The sequence below is a fragment of the Accipiter gentilis genome, chromosome 4, assembly GCF_929443795.1.
Source record: "Accipiter gentilis chromosome 4, bAccGen1.1, whole genome shotgun sequence".
Lineage (NCBI taxonomy): Eukaryota > Metazoa > Chordata > Aves > Accipitriformes > Accipitridae > Astur > Astur gentilis.
The window spans coordinates 15,253,719-15,272,762 of NC_064883.1; the positions used below are offsets into that span (position 1 = coordinate 15,253,719).

The window sequence follows — 19,044 nt, forward strand, 5'->3', positions numbered from 1 at the left end:
CTTGAATGTCATTTGTAGGAAGGTATGCAATTAAGAACATTTAGTTTACCCAACTTCACTATAAATTTATAGTGAAATAAACATAGAAATAGGTTGTTCATGGTAGGGGCTTTCTGAGAATAAGTGTTAGAAGATGTGAGTGAAAGTTGAAAACCTGGACATTGAATAAAAACTGCAGGAGTGAAATTCTGATGGCCTTTTTGTCACAAATCATTAGTGGTTATTGTCACTACTCACTCTCAGTATCAATTGCAGGATCTGAAAACCATCTGCAACTGCCAACAGAACACTAGCAATCTGACTTATTTTTGAAATTTTTTGTCTGGGATCTTACATTGCAGGTATTAACTGGAAGTTCATTTCTGTCTGAGAAATGACGGTATGTCAGCTGTTGAACTAATCTAAGAAAAAATAGCAGGTGCTTCTTCCATATTTTGCCTGTGATTGTGACCCTACCTAGTCAGCAGCAGATCTTTGTATCATGGATATTCTGACCAGTCTCTTTTCCTGATTCTGTGACCAGTCCTTTTTTTCCTAGGTATGCATCAAAAGCAAGAATACCAAAATGACCACTTTTCATACTGTACACATAGGAGTTAGATCCTGTGTTTGTTTGGTACGCTTCATCTCTCAGTGATGTAGAGAGAAGGAAATAGGAACTCTGGTGGGACAATACAAATGTTGGTATTACCAGCAATCCTTTCCTTAGAGTAAAGTAGAAGTAACTTTTGAGGGCGGGGAGTAGTGCAATTACTAATGACTTTTTGTAAAAAAAATTTAGGCTATTATGAAACTTAGGAAAAATCTAAGCCTCCAAAGGTCTGTAGAGCAGTCATTTATAGCTTTGAATGTCTTTCCATATGGTACCTTCTACATCAGTCACCGACAAGCATTTTTGTCTAACAGCAGACATTAAAGATGCTGCCTGGAGTTTTTGAAAACTGATAAAAACAGTTCTGAGAAAGAGGTATGACCTGCATCCCTCAAAGCGGTGTTTAACTGCCTACATTACTTGCCATCCAAAGAACAAAGGTCTGCAAAAGAGAGACTGATAAGGTACTAATACCTGCATGTAGGCTACATGTTCTGAGAGTGTGCCAGAATTTGTCTGGGAGAAAGCGGAAGACAGACAATATAGATTGCTGTATTTTTCATCAAGTGGTTTGTACCATCTGTATATATTTTATGTGTGCCTTTTGAGAGGCAAGGAGTGTAACTTAGATCCCCCTAGGCTTTGTTCTCTGCCTCTACACCTACCATTTGGCATAAGATGTAGCCAGTAGAGGAAAACTAAGGTTGTTAGGACTTTTTTCTTGTCTTAGTTGCAACAGCTGCAAAACAGATGTAGGCTGACATGAGTTCTGCCAAAAACCTCTTCCAAGTCTCCCACCCATTTTCCACCAAAGAGAAGCTAGTCAGGTGATATGAACAGAGATCTGAAGGTCAGAAAGAGATGGGAGCTCCCAATCCTGGCTTTGTAGAGACTGTTAAAAAGAAACAATCAGAAAACCTAGATTTACCACTTTGGAAATTAAAACAACCAAAATTTCTAAAATTATTATTCCAAGTAGTATGATGTCAATAGGAAATAAAAGGCAATCTGTACATGAACCACAGCAACACTGCAGCAGAGAAAGTCAGATGACAGCAAGAGTTCATAACTGGTGTTCACCTAACTGGTCTCTTTTTAGATATATTTTCAATATCTCAAATGCATTAAGCAAAATGCCATTGTCTTGCTGGCCAGATCTTTGCTGAAACAGATTTTCTAGGATTCCAGTTGGTCTGTTGCATGAACCTCAATATTGAGAGGGAGTCAGCTTTCTGTGTACCTGTGTCAGGTTTCTGCGTACCTATCCAACTTCTTCTGTCAGCTATATTTGAATATATCTTGTGGGTTTTTCAGAGTATCTTTACTATTACAAATGTATTCAATGACATTCACAACAAATAAATAAAAACCTAAAACTTTTCCACTGTGTCAGTCTGCTGATGAAATCATACTGCTCACAAAACTGTGGCTGCCAGGCACTTACAATCCAGCATTGATGAAAAGGTAGTATCCAGCAATAGCAGAAATCTCTAAATAACCAATTGTCCAAGCATGCTTATATTTGCACAGGATCTGTGTGGGCTAACATTCTTAGCAGTGCTGAATCCTCTATGCTGGCAAAGATGAAAGACAAATACTACTCATGCAGTTACATTTCCCTTTCCTTACATCAGTGTCCCAGGAACCTGGAATTTAGATGTTAACCTCATTTGCAAATTGGGAACTCAGAACCATGAGTACTAACCGGAACGATGACTTAGCTCCTTATGGTTTTACTGGCTGTACAGTAATTCTGTTTTCCTCATGGAACCATCTGCTTGCAGAAAAATTGCTTGTGCTATAAGTCTCAGTCACTTACGGAGATCAGTGTCCTCTTGAGAGACATTTGGGTGGGTACTCCTGAAGTTTTTCCCCTTGACCATTCATGATAGCAGTAGCTACCAAGGTTTTACACCCTTGACCCCACTTTCTCTTGCATTTCCAGGCTTATGTCTTCATTTCTAGTATTTAATTTTCAATATGGTGTCAGTGTCATCTGACTTTTTAAAAAATGCATTATTTTATTTACGGTTGCAACCTTTAGTTTGGAAACCAGTGAGCCATGGACCTTTCTACCAGCAAGTACTGACATGGGAAAACTTTTTGGCTCATAGCCTCACACAGGCACAGATTTACCAAGACAGTTAAAAGGACTTTAGCAATGACTTGCATGGAATACATTTCTGTGTCGAACTGCAGATAAGGAGTATGCACACCCACCTGCTTTCAAACATGTATGAAAGACATGTCTGGTGGTATAAGAACGGTAAGCTTGAATGCTATGAAAAATGATTTAGGTATCCCTCTTCAGTGACTCATTGGACCGCTGATATAGGAGCTTAAGTATTTAAGTTCGGGTCATCTACATAGTATTTGGACCTTATAATGAGGCGGCAGATGAGGAAATTTCCAGGAACAAAAGCAACGTGCGTGTTCCTGCATCGGAAAAATGCGGAGAAGTTATAGTGACTCTAGCTTGCCAACTAGTATGAAGGAAGAAATGTGAACTTCTAGATTTAAGGTGGTTTTGATCTGTCAAGTTTTCTGTGTGGAGTTTGGATAATGGACCTTGGACCCAGACTGTAGCCAATGGGTGTGCCATCTAATGGGGTCCTATCCTAGAAAATCCCTGCTCCAGTTGTGGCTGAACATTTCCCAAACCCACTCAACAGCTTTGGTGGATACCCTCAGTCATACAACCAGAAGTACACTGCATGTTTGAAGCAAAGTTCTGTGTGTCATATCAGCAAAAGTTAAGAGGTTTGATGATTTGAAGCCATTAGCTTTAGAGTATTTTAAATTAATATATTAGACTATAGCACTGAGTCAAGCATCAACAGTTCTCATTTAAAAAAAAAAAAAAAAAATTCCCTTCCAAGCAACAGAGTAGCTGACAAAAAGTGAAAACATTTTTATACCTTTATAAAATATAGATAGTTGACTGTAGTTTTGAAACCAGACTCGCTGGCCAGTTGGACAGTCTGAGGCATGTCGATGATTCATCTTACACAGAGTCCCAGGGAGTGATTTCTTGTGGGCCTGTTCATTTGGATGTTGATGCAGGTTTCTATTTAAATCAGGAGCTGAAGTGTGAATTTATCTGTGACATTTTTAAGATGGTTCATGAGGCCAGAATTTGACTAATGATACTCCTACTGATCTCCTGCTAATTTTGGATTTATAGGTGTTGTATCATACCCAAACTTATAAATGTCTGGTCCTTTTTTCTTTTCTTTTTTTTTTTTTTTTTTCCTTTCCACTCTCTGTTTTCTTTGGGTTTGGGTTATTTTTTTTTTTTTCTTTTTTTTTTACAGTTTGATCTCTTTTCATTTATTTAAACAGACTTCACTGACAGCAACAGAATGACTGTCACGGAGTTCAGTAGTTTGGCTCAGCATCAAATGTACCTGTTTCTGAGATTAAAAGGAATCAGGAGGGTGGTAATGAAACTTTCAGCAAAAAAATACAACTCTGTGGCCAAAGTATTCCTTAGGTAATAAGCTGTAGTGGTAGCAAATTTCTTATGCTGATACCAGCTGTGGCTTAACGCCCTTACCTGCATCATGGCATGAGTAGGAGAAGATCCCATTATCACATGTGACGTGCTCACTGATTTCTTTTTGATGAGTGTTGAATTTCCTATGCTTTGTCTGTTGCCTTTCCCTGAAAGTGTAATTGGACTACACCTTAAGTATATGCTTTAAAATTAAGCTTTGGCTTAAGGTATTAGTGAAATGATAGGAGAGAGAGATTCTTGAAGTATTACTCATTAAGACACTAATCAAATGATACACATCCTGTACTGGTTGGATGCACTGTGAGTTGCCAGAAGTGGCAAGGAGTTGAAGCTTTGCAGAAATTCTACAGAGAACTGTTAGGAAATGAAAACCTGCAAGGTTTTAAGTTAAAGTTTGCATGAATGGAAGCAGCAGCTCATGTCTGTCGGAATTACTGCTGCTTTCCTGATTTACAGTGAAGAAACCATAGGTATGAAAGCAAGGGTATTTCTGAGAGAAAAAGGTTTGAAGAATGTAACTTAAGCATGTTGTTATCTTTGGGCGTGTTTACTGTTTAGCTGTACACTTGTCATTACGTTCATTTTGTCTTTTTTTTTTTTTTTTTTTTCCCAGATTCCCAAGAAGGAAACTACAAGTCAGAGGTCAACAGTAAACCCAGGAAGGAAAGAACAGCTTTCACCAAGGAGCAAATCAGAGAGCTAGAAGCAGAATTTGCTCATCATAACTATTTGACCAGGCTGAGGCGATATGAGATAGCAGTAAACCTTGACCTCACTGAAAGACAGGTACTGATGCAAAATAATGGACTTCCAATGTTTGCCCAATATTTACCAGTGGTTAGTAGCTCCTCACAGTAGAGCTCTTGTTTATGTTACTAGTAGATACGTTGATATGTCATATTGAATGTTTGTAGCAAAATTATATGCATTTATTATCTCTCTGCCATACAAGTAATTTATATTTTTATATGTACCAGCTACAGATTAGTTTCATTTAGTAGGCAGAGATGTAAGATAGAAGCACAAGTAATATATCTGTTAAACTGGTGCACATCTTTTCTAATCTGTCCACACTGATGTGACTGAAGAAGCGGTAGGTCACTAATACTGCAGGCACAAGCAGTTGATTTGCCTGCATGCAACAAATACGAGCATCTTGTTTTAGTCTGTTAAATATATGCAGTTGCCATTTGTCCAGAGTTTCTGCACATCCCGTTTCCAGATGGCAGCAAGAATGGGAACACCAGCAAAACTGGAATACAGGCATTTTTAACCACTTTATCTTACCCTGCACTGTGAAAGCAGAGGAGACAATGGAATTTCTTATCACTGTTATTGGTTTCCTGCTCACCAAACCCTGGTGTGAGAAACACTTCTGCGTGTGCTCAAGTTTCATCGTGCATGTTGTCACATTGATTTCTAATGGAAATATTCATGTTAAGCATGTACTGAAGTGTTTTAGGATCTCATCCCAACACACTAAATAGGTAGTCAAGTCACATTTCAAATAATAATCACATCAACATACATCAACATTTTAAAAATGTGGTTTAGTAAGATGTTTAGAACACTGGACTCACATACACCAAATCTGATGAAATATTAGCTACGGTTTTATCATTAAAATTGAAAGCTTTTTGCCCACTTATAGGCAGTCATCCTTTCTTCAGGAATTAATACTAGATCGAGGCATTGCTTTAGATACAATCAGTAAGATGATGATATATTCAAGGGAAGGTATCAAAATAGCACCATGATTCGTGAAATCTAGATATGAGAAGTTTTGCAATTTTTTTGAGTTTCGTTAACACCTGTTATAAGTAGACATCTCAGTGAAAATCCAGCCTTTTCTATACATATGAACACACATTTATTCACACTAGCAAATGAAACAGTATTTTTCTTTGGAGGCTTCTAGAGAATGGCTGTCCCTTCCAGCTTGTCAAGGAGAAGCCATTAATTTCTCTTGTTTGACTTGAACACGTTGCCAGGTTCTATTGGGGTCATTTTCAGTTACTTAAATAAGCTTGTTATATTTGTAAAGCACACCATTTTGTATCAAACATTTGATAAAAATTTGCCTTTTTCATTTCCACTGACTAAAGTAAGCTGAGACAATTAGATTAACTTCCACACCTGATTTTGACAGCTAAGGGGAGGAGGAAAGAATTCATCTCAGTGACAAAGGTAGAATCGGTGTGGAACTGAGCAATGATAAATAAATTTAAAAAAAAAAATCTGCTGGCCAATTTGACAGGAATCAGTCAGCTGAATTCAGAAAACATATCCCCATATTTAATAATGGTGAATTTGGCCTGGAATGTAACTATTCTTCCTGCTAAATTCATTATTCTTTTTTTCAAAGATCAGGTTGAGTAGTACAACTAAATGAAGAGACAGTTCACTATACTAAAGGAAATAATTAAACTAAAAGCATAAAGAGAAGGGATAGATAAATATCGAATATTGTCTCTGAAGGAGAAAAGGCAGCCTGTGCTACACAAGTGCAGAGAGTTCATTTAAGCCATGGGAGAACTTGCTGTTTTCTAGGTGTCACATAATGTTTGTTCTAAGCATTCTGCTGATAATTGTGATAGTTTCTATAGAATTATAATTAGGCTATCTAATTATGTAATCTAATTTTCCTCTGCTTCCCCAGATTATCACAGGGTGACAACTGAGCTGCTAGACATAACTCCCTTCCCTCCTTCCTTCCTGCTTCCCTGCCTTCCTCCTTAAAGCCACCCTTGCTTAGAAAAGGGAAGTATTATGATTTTTAGCTTAATAGAGTCCAGTTCTGTATGTTGCCACAATAAAACTGTCTGAGAGGGAAAAAAAAAAGATAGCATAAATACTATATAGTTAATAGAAAACAAAAAGAAAATTGAGAGGAAATTCTGGACATATTTTTCAGTTTCTGAATCGTACTAAGCCAAGTATTGATGTCACTTCCAATGTTGTCAATTAGAAATGTCTCTTTTTAAAATCAAATATATTGCTTGGATGGAAAAATGGTGTAAATAGGTATGGAACTGGGTGTGGGTTTCCGTGGTATATGGCAGTCTTCAGAAGATGAATGCAGTAAATCTAAAGGCTTGACTCTTGCATACTTGTTTTCCATTGGTATTCCTTCAGGGACTTAAAAAAAATACTCCTGGGTGAATGTGGTGTGACACTAATATTTCTTTTTTTTCCAGTTGAGAGACTGAACTCATATTCAGGATCTGTTTTTCCATCATTAGCAGAATGATTATTCTTGAGTGGGATAACATCACTTATTTGTTTACTTACTACTGTTATTACTTTCTTCTACTAGCTGTCTCAACAGAGGAGATCATATTTGATAGCTATCTTAAACAGATGCAACAACAAAAAAACCTCCTTTCTCTAAAATTATCATGACTGAATTAAAATATATTGATGGAATTCCAAAAAACCACTCTCCAGTGAGGTAGCATTTTTAGCAAATTGCTATTTCTGGAACAGTTTTCCTTTACTATTTTTCCCCTGAAGGCTGCTTTGCAGAAAATGGTACCTGATAGGCAGTAGTTCCTTTGTTTGAAATAAGTGAACACACAAGTGATAACCTTGATCTCATCACAGGCTTTAGACCTATTTGTGTTGGAAGCTCTCTTGATCTCTCAAGAAACACTGAATTTGCAGAAAGAGAACTGAAACTTGCTTTAGATAATACAATGACAAAAACCAATAGTGGGTATTGGGTGAGCTGATCTATCTGCTCAGAAAATAGGTTTGAGAGCAGACCTAACCCCTGATGGAATGAATTGTTTAGCAGAATTGTTTTTACCAGGATTTTAAAAAATGACAAGCATCCTATTATTCAGAGGGCAGAAGAACAAAAAATAATCCAGGGAGAGTATTGTTGGGTCATCCTAAAGTTACAACTTTCAGTTATTTCCCAAGATGTGAGATAAATCACGGAGCCTATTATCTTAAGAAAGCTCTATCTTCCTCTTGACTACAGTGATAATTTCAACCATACGCCACAGCTTAAAAGAGGCACTGACCAACTAACATTTCATAATTACCTTTCTGGCATTTAAACAAGCTGTAGAAAAACCCATATGTCTGACCATATTTAAAAAGCTGTATAAGGGTATTAAAGTTTTCTACGGTCATCAAAGTAAGGCTCCATTTGACTTTTGAAACAACTTACAAGATCAATTCGAACATAAATGACTCATGGAAGACCATTTCACAAAAATAATAATGAAAAAAACCTCTCACAACATATGGATCAAGAGAAGGAAGTAATCCTATCACTCCCTAAAAGGAAACCTGAGTTACAAGACAGGAGGATGAAATGAAATAAGTGCCTCAATTGCCTAGATATTAAGAGTGCACTTTGAGAGCATTATAAGCACATCTGGTGGTAGGATGGCTCTATTATGGTATTGTAAGAATTCCAGCAGTATAGGTACATATAATTCCTGCTCCATCTCCTTTAGAGTGCACTCACAATCCCTGCTCAGCCAGCAGTTAATAATTTTCAGCTGGCAGGCCTCTATTATATTTTGAAGAGCCAGTTAGACTAAAAAATATCTTAGCTCCCTAGATATTTGTAACCTTGACAAGCACATTCTTGGCTTTTTTGTACATCCAGATAAACTTGGAGAAGGTTCCATGCAAACTTTTTAATATCTCGCTGTGGGATGAGGAGAGGAAGCAGCTGCAGTGGGGTATCAGAGGCGTGGCAAAATGGACATTTTTATGGAGTTGGTCCTGCCAAATATAGAAAGAGTAGGAGATCTTTCCACCTCGCAAGATCTTTTTGCATGGAGCTAATCAAAAGAGTAATGTTGCAGTTCTGCAGGCTAGCTAAGGTTACCGGAATAAACAGTCCAAATATGTAATGCCTTCTGTTTGCCAACATAAACGGAAAATCCCACCTAGTCAGATTAAATTCTGCTGATGGCAATGAGAAGGTTTATTTCTTCTTAACTTTAATTTCCAGTACCCGCCCAGAAGCCACCAATCATTATAAAAGGCCTGAAGCCATTGATTTTAGAGAAAGGACAAAATTTTGTCAAAATGAGGAGTGCTTTTGCATCTGTGTTTAGCTTCCATGTATGTGGTACCAACATGGGATGAGTGACAAAGGAAGAAACTTTGTAACAGCTTTTTATACCACAAAAAGAAGCAAGCAGCATTATTATTTAAATGCATTTGGGCAACGTTGCTATAGTACCATAACCCACTGTAACACTGCATTGTTATAACTATACAAATAATAAATTAAGTTTTCCATTAGAAAAGTTTCCCTCAGACCCAGTTACCTCAGTCCTTCATCACAAGTGACTTCATTAAAATCCTTTTCAGCATCGCAGAGCTTAAGGGAGGGTAATCACTGCATTTTTTAGACTTGACTGGTAAGGCAAGAGTAGTTCCCCTCACCTGGGTGAGAAACCATGGAGTTCAGTGTTCCTCCATTAGGCATTTGTTCCGAACCACCTCTGGAAGAGTAAATGTTTCACACAGCATGACTAGTTTCCTACTTTAGGAAGCTAGATTTCTAAGGTTAGGTGGTGAAATTATTCCCCTGTATACCTTCAAACAAAATCAAACGATGGATTGATAGGACAAGCTTGACCATATCTGTCTGATTTATTGTGCTGTCACATCTTCTCTGAAAGGCAGCTGCTCATTCCAAACTTCCATGTGTTAAGCACTCTCTATATACACTACAATAATAAGCCTGTGTGGCTTAAAATCCTTTGGATTGTTTGTTTTATTTAAAGTAACACTCTTAATAAAACAAAACTCACTAATACTTTTATATTTGTCTTGAGCAATATAAATACCAGCAGTAAGAGTTACTGTGCTAATTCAGTTTGTTCTTTCTTAAGAAAGAATGCTCCTGGCAAACTTAATTATAACTTGTGCATAATTTTGATTTGTATGATAATTCTTTTTAAAAAAGTACATGGCAAAACTTCAAACAGCATATTTACTTTTGCAGTATTGATTGAATTCGAACAAGCAATTCCATGTGCAAAGATCCAACTGCCTCAAGCTGTTAGTTGTGAATGGACCCTACACCTGCAGAGAAACCCCGTGAGGTTCTGGGTGGGGAGAAACCTCTGTCTGTGCCAAGCAGTATACGTGATACAGGCAGAAATATTAGCAGCTCATAGAGCTGCTTTTACAAAGTGAGTAAGGCTCTGCTGTCCCCTACCCCTACCCTTTCTTAGACACAAGTCAAGAAATATGTGGCTTCTAATGTCGCCTGTTTAAGGAGATGGGAGCTTTTTAGGTTTGTCATTTATGGTCACTTTAAAAAAAGAGAGAGAAGAAATCAGTGAGGAACAAATGGTATTGGAGAGGTATAAATGAACATGTAGAAAGACATGTAGGAGATATTTTCTTATGCAGGGTATTGAAAAATGTAGAATCTCTTTCTGGTTTCACTAGTTTCTTCTCTTCAAGGCAGGCCCTGCTAAAACCAGCCGCAGCTTCTTGAGGCTTACTAGCGTTAAAACTGGTTGTTGATTTTGAGGCTAGTTTACTCTCAAAAAACTCAGTCAGGACTGTTGGGCAGGGAGATGGCTTCCAGAGCCATAGAACCCTGGAGGATTGTCACGGGCTGGTGGTCAGAGGTTGCTTTCTGCTGAGTCTTGCTTCTTGACATTTGCCTTTCTTTGTACTAAAGTAGTAGCAAAAAAAAGCACCAACATACTCAGGCAAAAGCCAGTCTTGATTACCCACCATCTTTTAACTTTCACACTCAGCTGACCTGTGCAAAATGGATGCAGAATGATGCATGTTAGAATATTTTTCTCATGAAATAAAATGCTCTACGTGTGAGGAATTCATGCAGGTAAATGCCTATACAAAGAAGCTACGAAGTTTAGCTAAAGGCGATCTTCCCCACAAATTAGTTTTCCACCATGTGTTTCTTTTGTAGATTTCTATATATATGCAAAGAAATTGGATGAAGGTAGACTCTAAAAAGATATGTTATGGAAGAATAAGGTAGAGAATAAGGTAGAGGGAGTTCTAGCAGTAGCCCCACAGATTGCCTTTCTTTGCCTCTGGACAAAAAAGGGAGTCCAATTTTATAAAAAATACACCCTTAAGTTATGTATGAGCCAGTAGGAGGAAAGAACCTGAAATAGTGTGTCCCATTCTGCTTAAGGTATGTTAACCCTGAAACCTAGTTAAGAGAAGTTTTGAATAGGAAGAGTTAGCTGTTTGATTATGAAATTAATTTTGAAGATCACTGGTGGAGACGGTGGCAGTTCTTTGGTTGGAATAGAAGGAGGTAAAGAGAGTGCTCTCAAAGGCTTCTGAAACTGGAATGAAATACTCGTATCACTGCTCTCCTCTGAAATATAATGTCTATTCCATCCCTCTCTAAACGTGGGAGGTAGAAAGGAGAATGTATCACCTAAGCAGTACCCAAACCTCAACTGACTTCTATGTAATGAAAAACCAGAACTCACTCCTACACCTTCCTGGGTGCCAAAAGCTCCAGCTGTCCTTTGTGCACCTGCCAAAACCTCCCCTTTTTCTCAATAGCTGCTGCAAAGTACTTGTGCACATTCAGTGCAAAGTCCTGTAACGTAACACAGAGCAGATTGCTTTAAAACAGTGAGCAGGTGACTTAAGCAATTTTAATCAGAAGGTTCTGGTACCACTCATTAATTTCCAAAGAAAAGTCATTTTTCTCCAATTGATGTATTTTAGTACTATTTTATAATAGCTAAGATGACATTTAATACTCAGATTTGTTTAAACAGGTTTTAAGCTCAAAATACATTTAAGATTTTTAAAAGGGGTTTTTTAAAATAGAAATTAGAATTTCCTTAAATCATATAAGGAAGAAAAATAGTTTAATTGAATAAAACTACCTTAACTTACTCTCCCACGTATCCAGCATGACTGAAATACAGCTGAACTATTTAAAACCTCACGTTATCTTTAGTTAAGGAAGTGAACTGATAACTGACTACCATTTCTGTAAATATTTTAAACTAATAGATTTGATTCTTCCAACCATTATATTTATTCATAGTCTAGAAGAGGAAAATAAACTTCTCTGGTTTTACATTCCTATTTGCTTTTAGTAGTTTGTTGAATAAACTGTCACAAAAATACTATCTCTATATATGCAAAAAAGGTAAGTTTCAGCTGTATAACACCAATTATTTCTGTAAAGTTCAGGAGTTTGACTTTCTTTAAAACTTGGCAGTATAAGTGTACTATCTAAAAATAACAGGAACATTTTCAGAGCCAATGAAAGTTGAGAAGTAAACTTTTCCATTTTTTTAATTTCGAGAAGTCAGGGTTATTTTTTGTTATCCATATGTCCATAATGTTATGCATTAGAGGAAAGTAAATTGACAGATTAAAAATAATAATAATAAAAGAAAATGGACAATGGCTGACCAGGAGCAGAACCTTAAAAGGCTTGGTGATTTGGTCTTCCTGACACATTTAGGTATAATAAAACATGGAATTTGGGATACTGACTTCAAAGACTCATACTTAGAAATATGCATCCCTTATAGCAAAATAATGGTTTCAACTGGCACAGAGCTCTTGTTTCTAATTTTTAAGGTTTGTGAGACACCAGGCCTCAAATTTTAATCTCACTTGGGGCTCATGCCACTAAAACCTGGAATAGAAAACCTAATTTTAGGAAAGAATCTTTCATTTCAGAAAAGAACTTTTTTAAAGAGAAATGTCTTTTTTCCTACAAGAAGAAAGAGAGTGGACAGTGTAACTAAGGTAGTTTTAAATCAATCATACTTTAATTTTTCAGACAAGAATGTCTTTATTAAGAAATACTCATTAATTATAGAAGGTATTTGTTTAGTTTTTCTCTGTAAGCACAGAACGCTAAAATCCCATGCCAAAAGGAAGCATCTGAGCTCTACAGAGCATGGTAGAAGTCAATTATTCTTAAAGTTAATGTGACTGAAGTGCTCTGCTGAAGAAGGAGTATTAAATCAGAAGTTTAGGTGATATGCTCATCTGGAACCAAAATGACGTGTTGATGTCCACATCATGAAGTTGTATTAATGATATACATGGAAGACAGCACATACTGTGGCCCTTAAGCCTACTAAGGACCTTTATATCATACGTATATAATAATTACTTTAGTAATGTAGACACTAACAGTGTCAGCCTCCTCATTTTGAATCTCCTCCCATGATTCCTACAGAGTAGACCTTAAGATAAATTGGTCACAGCAAAAACATTTATGTTGTACATCAGGAGATGCGCAATGTGAAATCATTTACTCATATCTTAAGTAACAGTCTAATCATCAGATGTGGAGATGCAGATGCTAAACAACTTGTTGACTAAGGGAAAAGAAGCTGTGCTTTCGTGCCAGTAAGCAGATGTGCTCAATAGACTGGCTCATAAGTGCTGATTTAGAAACAGCTGTTAATGCTACCATCATCTTTAATATAGTTCATTTCCCTCCACTTCCTTTGTTTTCTGTACATACATATGCTTGCTTTATACAGTTAAGTTGTGCTAGTCAGAGGGTGGAGAAGAGGCAGTGCATTTTAATAAATAATAGGCAATCAGGACCTGATTCTGGGAGGTGGTGAGCACTCTCGGCTCCTGCTGGAGCTAACTGAGACTTGAAAAGCAGCATAAAAATGTTCATAAAACCTGCGGTATAAAGTTTGTTATAGCAGATCTCTAAAGTACTTTAAAAGGACATCGTTTTTGCAAAAGTTGTAAATGGCACAAGCTAGTTCTTTCACTGGAAAAAAGTTTGAAAGTTTTTCAAGTTCGCTTCAGTAAGGGCTTTTTCTCTCTCCTTTTTAATTTTAATTTTTAAATTAAAGATATTTTTAATTGTATTTTTTCTTTATTTTATTTTTTTTATTTTTTCTCTTTTTCTTTCAGTCAGTCTCTCCTTTCACTTTTGCTCTTTTTCTCTTTCTTTCATTCCCTCTCCTTTCTTTCTCTTCTCTCCTTTTTGTTTCTCAGGGTGTTTTGTTCTGATGCATGGTTTCTGCGTTTGAAAAGCACAGTTTTCCGTGAATGCAGATAAACTGACACTCTGAAGTACTTCACACAAAGTTTGCTTCACTTCCTTCCCATTACTAAAATACAGATGAATCACATAGCAGTAACAACTGTACTCCCCATAATTTACTCTTCAGCTCTGAAGGAAGTTCAGAATTCCAATACCTGAATTTGATCTCTAGAGGCAATAACAAGTGAAGGACCTGTCTCGTATTATTAGCACATGAGCATTAAAGTCTTCATCTAGAGTCCATTGAACTATGGAAAACCTCACATTCACATTAGTATACTTTGGATCAGGTCAAAAGTGGATTTCAGTACTTTATAATAGAGGACATAAAGAAAAAAAAAATATCTATATATAATACCTAATGTATTCCCCTCATATAAGAGTCCTGCTGTACATTAATGCAGCAAATGACACCAAATTAAACTTATAATATTTTCAGTGATAAACTTCACTATAATTGATTTCTAGCTTTCAAAAATAGTCTTTGAGATACGAAATAAAGACATTTCTTATTTGATATTCTCTAAGTAAATCAGATGCAGATTATTTGAAGTCATTAATAAAAAAGTTTAAGCCTTTTTTTTTTAACCTGTTTTTTTTTTTCTTTTTTAAATTGTTACCATTTTCTCTTTACAGGAAGCCTGATAGGCTACATGCCAGTCAGTAGTATATACTCTTCTATAGGACCGCCAAGGTTACTCTCTTCCTCTTACACTCAATAGAGTGCATGCAAAAGTAGCTGGAGTCCTTTCAGCCCTACTTTCCTTAAATGCCATGTTTCCCAGATAGTGGGTCATGTGCAGACATAGTGTTGCATGCTGGATCCTCTGAGGAATTTATAAATGTTTCTTGCACTCATTCTTGAAAAGGGAAATAATCATCCTTTTATTATTTGTGTCAGCTACTATAGAGATGCTGACCTAGACTCATCCCTGGTGGAGGCATTTCAGGGCATGGTCGGATGAGCTAGTCTGAGGGTAGGTGATGTGAATGAAGATATATTCCCCAGCCTGTCCTCGGCTACTCATTCCTTGGAAGCTGGTGCTAATCGGTTCTCTTGGGTTTAATGCTCAAGGAGAGAGACTGCTCTCGACTGCGGTTTTGTGAAGAGACGAAAATGCCCCGAGAATGGCTTAGATCTTTTAAACATCGCTCCAATCCTGTCATTTCTTCTTACCAAATAAAATTCTCGCAGCCCTTATTTCAGAAGAAGAATGATGATATGCTGTGGTACTGGGTTGAAACCAAAGTGTATTATTTTTGATGTTTAGATTAAGACTGCTGTTGCATCTACTGCACTGTCTGGCACCAGTAGAGTAGTGTCTTTTGCAAGAGAAACTTCATTGTCTTAAAAACTGAAAATAAACAAAATGACATCTTAACTTCCCCCAGAAAGCTGCCAATGCTGTACCCTTTTGAATACACTGTTTCCATGGACACCTCTGATACGTGACCGGAGTATGATAATTCCCAACATCACAGCAGCCAGTAATAAATACCTTCCCCTTTACACTCATTTCACTTTACAAGCCAGATTCTTTGGCTCTGATGAGTTGACTAAAGGAAAGGATGTGCTGTGTTTTGAGGCTCTTAACTAACCTGGAATCTTTTTTGCTGTGTTCCCAAGCGATTGGCTTTAACAGCTCACATTGGCTTTAACAGGAATATAGAGTATAAAAATATAAATATACCTCTCTTCCCTCCCACATACGTACACACAGATAGTGACGTTAACTATCAGTTCAATTGTAGTAAAATTTTAATGTAAAATTCAAAGTGATAGTAAAGGTTAAACACTGCAATGTTTCCTGGATGTGTAAGACAGATTCAGCAAAACAGCATTTTTGTGGCTCTATTACTCATGTTGTACAATATGTCCTGCTGTGCCTGTTCCTTGCTGTTTCTTTTAAAACGCTGAAACACATTCTGCTAAGCACAGCAGAGGATACACCAACATTGCAAGCTTTCTTGCTTTCTTTCCAAGTGAAAAGTTGCAGACATTGTTTATTTTTCTGTGGAACCTTCATGTGAAGAGCTGCACAGTCACACACGCACGAGATTTTTTAGCAACATTAACTCTAAATGGATCAAACCCAACAATCTTCTATTCATAGTGTTTTCAGTGACAATATTTTAAGATGATTTGAAATCAGCCTTTAATCTGGTCTAATATATTTGACAGATGCTATGCACATCTTTTTTTTTTTTTCTTTTCTTTTGGCTATTGAAAAAAGTCCTTGTGGTTTGCAGTACTGGTACTTTAAAACTGTGCAAATAATTTAGGTTTACTTCCCCCCCATATATTTCTATACAGAGAAGGGGAGGAGGGGAAATGAGTTTCAGCTGGAGCAAAATCTTGGGGTTTAATGTGACTTAAATACAAATACATTTTTAATCTTTCATGTTATGAGTTTCTTTTCCATTCTCATCTGAAATTATTTGCTGATTTTGACTCAAATTTATAAATGCTTTGCGCTCTGGCTTTGGGGATATTTATTTGTCTGAAAAATTTGACCAGGGCTTCTGGCTACAAGTAGTAGAATTGAGGATCAGTCAACTAGCATCATTTAAATACGTTTGTGAAATAGACAGGGAAGTCGTAAGTTTTGATGGTAAGAAACGCTCTTTCAGATACTTCAGCAAGTGAAAAAAAAAAAAGAAAAGAGCTTTTAGAGCGCTCCACCTGAAACTCACCACCAGTTCACAGAAACAAACAGGCAGAAAGCAATGCAAACTTTTCAGTGCAAGTTCCCTTCCAAACTAACGACCCTCGCTTGAAGGGCAATTAAAAGCATGAGGGGCAGCATTATGGGTTCCTGCCACCAGACGGGGTGATTTCTATTACACGAAATGCAGGTTCTTCTGCACAGTCCCGCGATGGGAACCAGTTTGCCTCTGCTTCCCTGCCTGTGAAATGACATGAATACATTTTGCAGGAGTATGTGAACTTTTTAACGTTTCCTAAAGGGCTCTGAGATCTTCCTGTGCAGCAGGAGCTACCTGCTGCAGATAGCCCAGCTGCCTTCTCGCGGTAACCCCTTTCCTTCTTTTGCAGTCGTCATCCTCGCATCCCCAGGGTTCACGTCCTATCCGAAACCAGATTGTCTGTTCCTCAGGGAAGGTTTTCACCACACAGACAAAAAGGCACATTAAAAAAAAAAAAGGAAAAAAACCTCCAAGTGAAGTGCTGTTGCTGTGCTACAGCTGGAAAGGTCATTATTACCCTCAGTGACCCCATCTTTGTTTTCTTGTTTTGTCTTTCTTCTGCGAAGGTAAAAGTTTGGTTCCAGAACAGACGAATGAAGTGGAAGCGGGTAAAAGGGGGCCAGCAAGGGGCAGCGGCCCGGGAGAAGGAACTGGTGAATGTGAAAAAGGGCACGCTGCTCCCCTCCGAGCTCTCTGGCATCAGCGCAGCTGGTCTCCAGCACACAGGGGACTCACTAGCGAACGACGACAGCCACGACAGCGATCACAGCTCTGAGCACGCACACTTATGATACACAGAGAGTGTCCCAGCTCCGTTCTCAGGAAAGATGCTTTGCTGGCAAGCCTTACACAGGCATCGTTTACGTATGCAAGTGACTCTGGCAGTGATTTTTAAAGTTGTTATGGAAAATTCAGGCTTATTGTGTCTGCTTTTCTTGATTTTTAGATGGTTTACAGTAAGTGCCATGTCTTAAAGGTGCCTCAAGAGTGGAGAAGTGGAAGATGAACTTACTTTGAACATTCCAGATTTGTTTGTCATGTTTATGACAGCGGGCAGGTATTTTTGCTTTAGCTTGCACTGAAAATTACATTGCTCTCAACAGACGTTATATTCTGAAAACCACAGTGCCACAAAATCACTATCTAGTGGATAAGAAATGTATTTTAACTCTGTATATATTTACCTTACAGCATTTTCCTGTCTTCACTAATTTTAGCAATGCATTCATATTAGCTGATGGCAATAGTCACTCATGACAATAAATGGCTTTTTGTCTCTTTATTTTTGTTTTGTTTTTCCAAAGACATACAATACATGCAGATACTTTTGTTCAAGTAGAGAACAATACAATAGTGTCTGCTAGGACACGTCCTTGTATGACAGACAAAACAAACCTTATGTTGCATTTACTATCAACTGCTGCTAATAGGGTATTATTAAACTTACCTAGCTCCTCAATTCTTCTTATCTTATAACTGCAAAAAATGACTTTTAGGATCATAAGGATAGTCCAGTAACCTGCCAAAAAATGTCATGTTCCACTCACGCTCAGTGGAAACTTCCCAAAGGATTATTCATTTCTACTTTGTCATAATTGAGTACATTGATAAATACTGACACTCTGCAGAAATGTTGTTGCTTCATCTTCAGTTTAAAAAAAAACAGCGAATAAGCTGAAAGTTATTATCAACTGCTTATGTTGGTAGAAATCAAAATATGAAGGTAACTCAGTATTGTGTCCCATGTGTAAAATCAAGACACATTTTCTGTTATAAGCTTTTGTGTACATACAGGCAAATACCAAACCCCAAAATTTAATGCAAACCATTGATTGTACTTTGTGAAGAAATATGTTTAATAAATAATCCTTTTTAAATAACTCTGGTCTGTCTACAGTGATTTCATTGGATACTTCAAATGTTTTTTGTAGAAGTCCTAAGGAGCTCCACCTCTTTTGGGTCTTTCAGAACTTAGTCTGTCTGTGGACAACACAAAGCTATATTTTCAAATTTAGGCTTTTAATCTTGGATAAATCTTCCACCTTGATCCATTTGGGAAACTCTTTCCTTTAGCAGGAAAAAGGCATCTAGCAGCTAATGATGTCTTCAGCCAAAACCAACAAGAGTCTATTCAACCATTTTTCCAGATTTAGAGCAAATATAAAGGATTATTTTGTTGGACCTTGTTGAAATGGATGAAAGGGA

At 37.3% G+C, this 19,044-nt stretch overlaps 1 protein-coding gene across 1 annotated transcript in view; it reads left to right on the plus strand.

The window, feature by feature from the left end:
* MEOX2 (mesenchyme homeobox 2) overlaps window positions 1–18,719 on the plus strand; it is a 54,199-nt gene extending 35,480 nt beyond the window's left edge. Inside the window, exons 2-3 of the mRNA XM_049798333.1 lie at window positions 4,723–4,895; window positions 17,406–18,719. Of these exons, the coding sequence (XP_049654290.1) occupies window positions 4,723–4,895; window positions 17,406–17,630 (398 nt within the window). The 3' untranslated portion in view covers window positions 17,631–18,719. The remainder of the gene's footprint in view (window positions 1–4,722; window positions 4,896–17,405) is intronic.
* Window positions 18,720–19,044: the final 325 nt, after the last annotated feature.